The sequence below is a fragment of the Gossypium hirsutum genome, chromosome A01, assembly GCF_007990345.1.
Source record: "Gossypium hirsutum isolate 1008001.06 chromosome A01, Gossypium_hirsutum_v2.1, whole genome shotgun sequence".
NCBI lineage: Eukaryota > Viridiplantae > Streptophyta > Magnoliopsida > Malvales > Malvaceae > Gossypium > Gossypium hirsutum.
In genome coordinates this window covers 49,882,280-49,885,960 of record NC_053424.1, presented here as the reverse complement: position 1 = coordinate 49,885,960, position 3,681 = coordinate 49,882,280, and the positions used below count along the sequence as shown (strand labels likewise).

Genomic DNA, 3,681 nt, shown 5'->3' with positions numbered 1-3,681 from the left:
AAAAAAAAAAAAAGATTGTCTGCTTTCTAAAAAAGCTTTGTTGATTTTTTTCTGTGTTAGCAAATTTTGAAAAAAATAACTCGTTAACCATTGTCTAATAGGTGTTTTCTAAATCATTTGTTCTTTACCATCGAGTTGAATTAAAAGATATGTTATTAACTTATTTATCTTTCAAAAGAAACCTAATTGCTTATTTTGATTTATAGTGGAAACATCTGTAACTTATTTAATTTTGAAACTGAACATCTAATCTACTTAACAACAAATCATGCAGATTATTTAAATTAGTTAACTAAAAACCCAACAAAACCCAAAACTAAAAATAAAGTCCAAAACATTATCCAATAGTTCAAAAAGTCCATAAAATTTAATTTAAGCCATCTTATGCAAGCATAACATTACATCAACCATCATGTTATCATTTTTCACGATCAACTATTACATCAACCTCTACATCAATAGTTACGTCATCACTTATCAATCCATCAAAACAACCAAAAAGTCAACTATTAAAAATTTAATTTATTAAATTTTTTTATTATGAGTTTAGTTTATCTTTTACTTGTTTTACGAGTTTTTTTTTTAAACACTTAAGCTTAACTAAATGAATTTAATTTCTTTCCATAGTGAAAACAAAACTGGGAGGTGGCAACTTTCTATGAAATTATAAAAATCTATCTATACCTTCAGTCTAGTTTTTTTTTCCTCTTCCCATCGTTCAAACAAGACAGCCCTAGAAAAATTCTTACAAGCCAAAATCATTTACAACAAAATAAAAAAATGGGGGGGGTGTTCATGTTTTTTCAGAGGTCACATCCAATGATTTGAAAAAATTGTCGGGTGGGCTTGGGGATGTCTCAGGGTCACATGTGTTTATAGAGGAGAAAAAGGGTGGGTATCCAGTGACGGCAGAGCCCTTGGTGGCGAGGCGCTCACATGAAGGGCACATGGTGAGGGTGGTGACAGGTGACTGCATATAAAATGGTTGACAAGTTTTTAAAACTCTCAATTCTTGTAGTTTCTTCCGTAACCTCTTATTTTCTTCTCTCAATGTCTCGCAACTTCTCTTTAAATACTCACAATCTACCTCGGTCTGCTTCTGTTTTGTCCTGTTTTGTCCCATAAAATATTTCTAAGAAAACTTGTAAATTATTTCAATTATATTATACCTTAATTCAAATCATTAAAAAAAATCCAAATCTGAAGATTTTATGCTAAAATACCTTTTAGCCTCCTATATTAGGATTCAGATTATTCTTCTATTTAAAAATGAGCAAATTAGTCCTTGTATGTTATATCAAAGAGCAAATTGGTCCTTTCTACTAAAAATTCCATCCATTTGTACTGTTAAAAACTAACGTATCTGACAGAATAACTAGACAGTAACACGTAACATGCCATATATACATCATGTTGACATACAAGATTTGGTTTTTAATAATAAAAATTGATGAAATTTTTAATAGAAAAATTAGTTTGCTTTTTGATCAAATATATAGAAACTAATTTGTCATTTTTGATAGAGTGCGCAAAATTCATTCTGAATCCTAGTATAAGACCTTTGTACTTTTACCAAAATTTTATTTATATAAAACTATAATTTAGACTAATAATAAAACTATAATTTACTCTAATATGATATTATAAATTTATATATATAAAAGAATACCTTGCTCTCCTATTCTGAAACCAAACTTCCACTTGTCGAGGACGAAGATTTAATTGCTTGGCCAAAGCAAGCTTTTGCTTCTAAACCAACATTCAAAATTTCCCCCCAAAAAAATCAATAAAAATGTTTGAGCAAATTCAAACCCTAAAGCATGGAGATTATTTATTTATTTTTTACTTACAGGATTTAGAGTGTTGTGTTCTTTGAAACTTTCTTCGAGAAAAGCAGATTGTTCTTTACAGAGCCTAAGTTTCTTCCGAGTTGACCCGTTCTCATCGTCATCGTCACTCACTCTTTCAACTTCAAGGTCTCTTTTCCCTTTGTTTTTTCCATTTCTAATCCCAAAATTCATTCGAAAAGACGAAACCGTGCTGTTCGGAGATGAAATTGCCGCTCCTTCCTCAGATTCCTCATCATCATCCTCCTCCGCCGCCGCTGCCGGTGGCAACTGGTTCACATCTAACCCTCTGCCGTCTCCATCTAATGTAACAATGCAAAAGTTAATAATCAAAATCCAAAAATAAAAATTATCCAAATATCCTATAATGATAATCATTTTATGGGCAAATAGAGAATATAGTGACGTACATTCATGAGTGAGGCAAGGGATACGAAGCTGAGTTTGGGAAGAAGGAAGAAGATGAAGGTGAAGAGGTGGATCTGAAGGAACCCTTTTTACATCACTACCTCCTCTACTTTGAGCTTCAAAAGCATCGATTTTATGTTGTGATTTGAACCCATCTCCAAGCCCCATACAAAACCCTAGATCCTTGCTTCTTGATAGCTTTGGGGTATTTCCAAGCAACGAAAATGGCTTGGAGGGATCACCCAAGCTCAAAGCCAACTCCATGTCAGCCTTTTTTTTTTCCTTACAAAAACAGCACTCGAGAAACAGAAAGAAGAAGCTTTGAATTGATCTTATGTATTGTTGTTCCTTAGAGAGATATTGATATATACGAGGAAAAGAGAGTTAAAAGAAAGAGAAGGTATGAATGTTGTTTAATGGAAGAATTCTGAAGAACACATAAGACCCACCATCCCCTTCCTTTGTAACATTCCTTTTCTATTTTGCCTTGAGAGAGAGTAAAAGATTGACCGACAAATCCAGGTTGACAAACGCACGTGAATATATATAAATATACACACCACTTCATACACCATCATGGTGGACAAAGGGGGGAGAAGGATATATGTTTTTCTTTTTCTAAGTAACTAGGGCAAAATTTTCGGTAATTAACCATTGGGACCAATAAATTGACACTTTAACTACATGTTCTTATAACTCTATCTCACCTGGCAGACTAGTAATATAAAAAGATTTTCTTGCCATACACATCAAGATTTTGAAGATTTTAAATTTCGATTTTATATAAATTTAAAAAATATATATGAATAATTAAATCACCTGACCAAATAGAATCCAGCTTAAATTATATAACAAATGGTACACATGTATTATACAAAAAAAAGTTCCAGCACCACCACAGTTGGATTAAAATTGCTTTCCCACCAAAAAGGAACATACTTGTTTATATCAAAATGATTATAGGAAAAGCGGAACCCTCTAGCATGCTTTTTCCGTTTTGGCTCAAATTCCAACTTGTTCCGCCTGTACCGGCATTTTTCGCTCTGTTTCGCTCATACAGTTCAAAACACTGTGTACTGCCGGTACAAAAACTTAATGGCTTGAAAAGTTTAAAGTTAACGAGGCTTTGAACTGCTTGCTTGGCTGTTCTGAAATTTGCCTCAAACTTAGGTCGTGATGTGGTTGAAGGGTGATTACTAGGTCTTAATTGAGAAACTAGGGACAAGTTTGATGACTGGTAAAAGTCGATCCAGTTATTGAATATTGCAGGTAGTTTTGCTTTCAATTTCAAGCTTTCTGGTTTGCATATGTTGGGGAAGGAGGGTAACTTTGTGGCTCGTGGTTTAATTGCAAATAGAATGGAGGAAATGTGCCATACATTACAATAGTTTTTGGTAAGGTAGGAAATGGTCACTTTCTTAGAAGT

At 33.1% G+C, this 3,681-nt stretch overlaps 1 protein-coding gene across 1 annotated transcript; it reads right to left on the bottom strand.

Annotated features, from left to right (window-relative positions):
- Positions 1 to 354: 354 nt before the first annotated feature.
- Positions 355 to 2,866, bottom strand: LOC107948397 (homeobox-leucine zipper protein HOX11). Its single transcript, XM_016882931.2, has 4 exons — positions 2,258 to 2,866; positions 1,851 to 2,149; positions 1,670 to 1,749; positions 355 to 1,109 (listed from the first exon to the last, which is right to left on the bottom strand). Exons 1-4 carry the CDS (start codon positions 2,517 to 2,519, stop codon positions 794 to 796), a joined length of 957 nt encoding a protein of 318 aa, XP_016738420.1. The 5' UTR covers positions 2,520 to 2,866; the 3' UTR covers positions 355 to 793.
- Between the last annotated feature and the right edge of the window lie 815 nt (positions 2,867 to 3,681).

Coding starts and splice junctions, on each gene's coding strand:
- LOC107948397 (XM_016882931.2), bottom strand. CDS start 2,519: ATGGAGTTGGCTTTGAGCTTGGGTGATCCCTCCAAGCCATTTTCGTTG. Junction 2,150..2,257: donor CCCTTGCCTCACTCATGAAT/GTACGTCACTAT, acceptor TTGTTACATTAG/ATGGAGACGGCAGAGGGTTA. Junction 1,750..1,850: donor AACACAACACTCTAAATCCT/GTAAGTAAAAAA, acceptor ATGTTGGTTTAG/AAGCAAAAGCTTGCTTTGGC.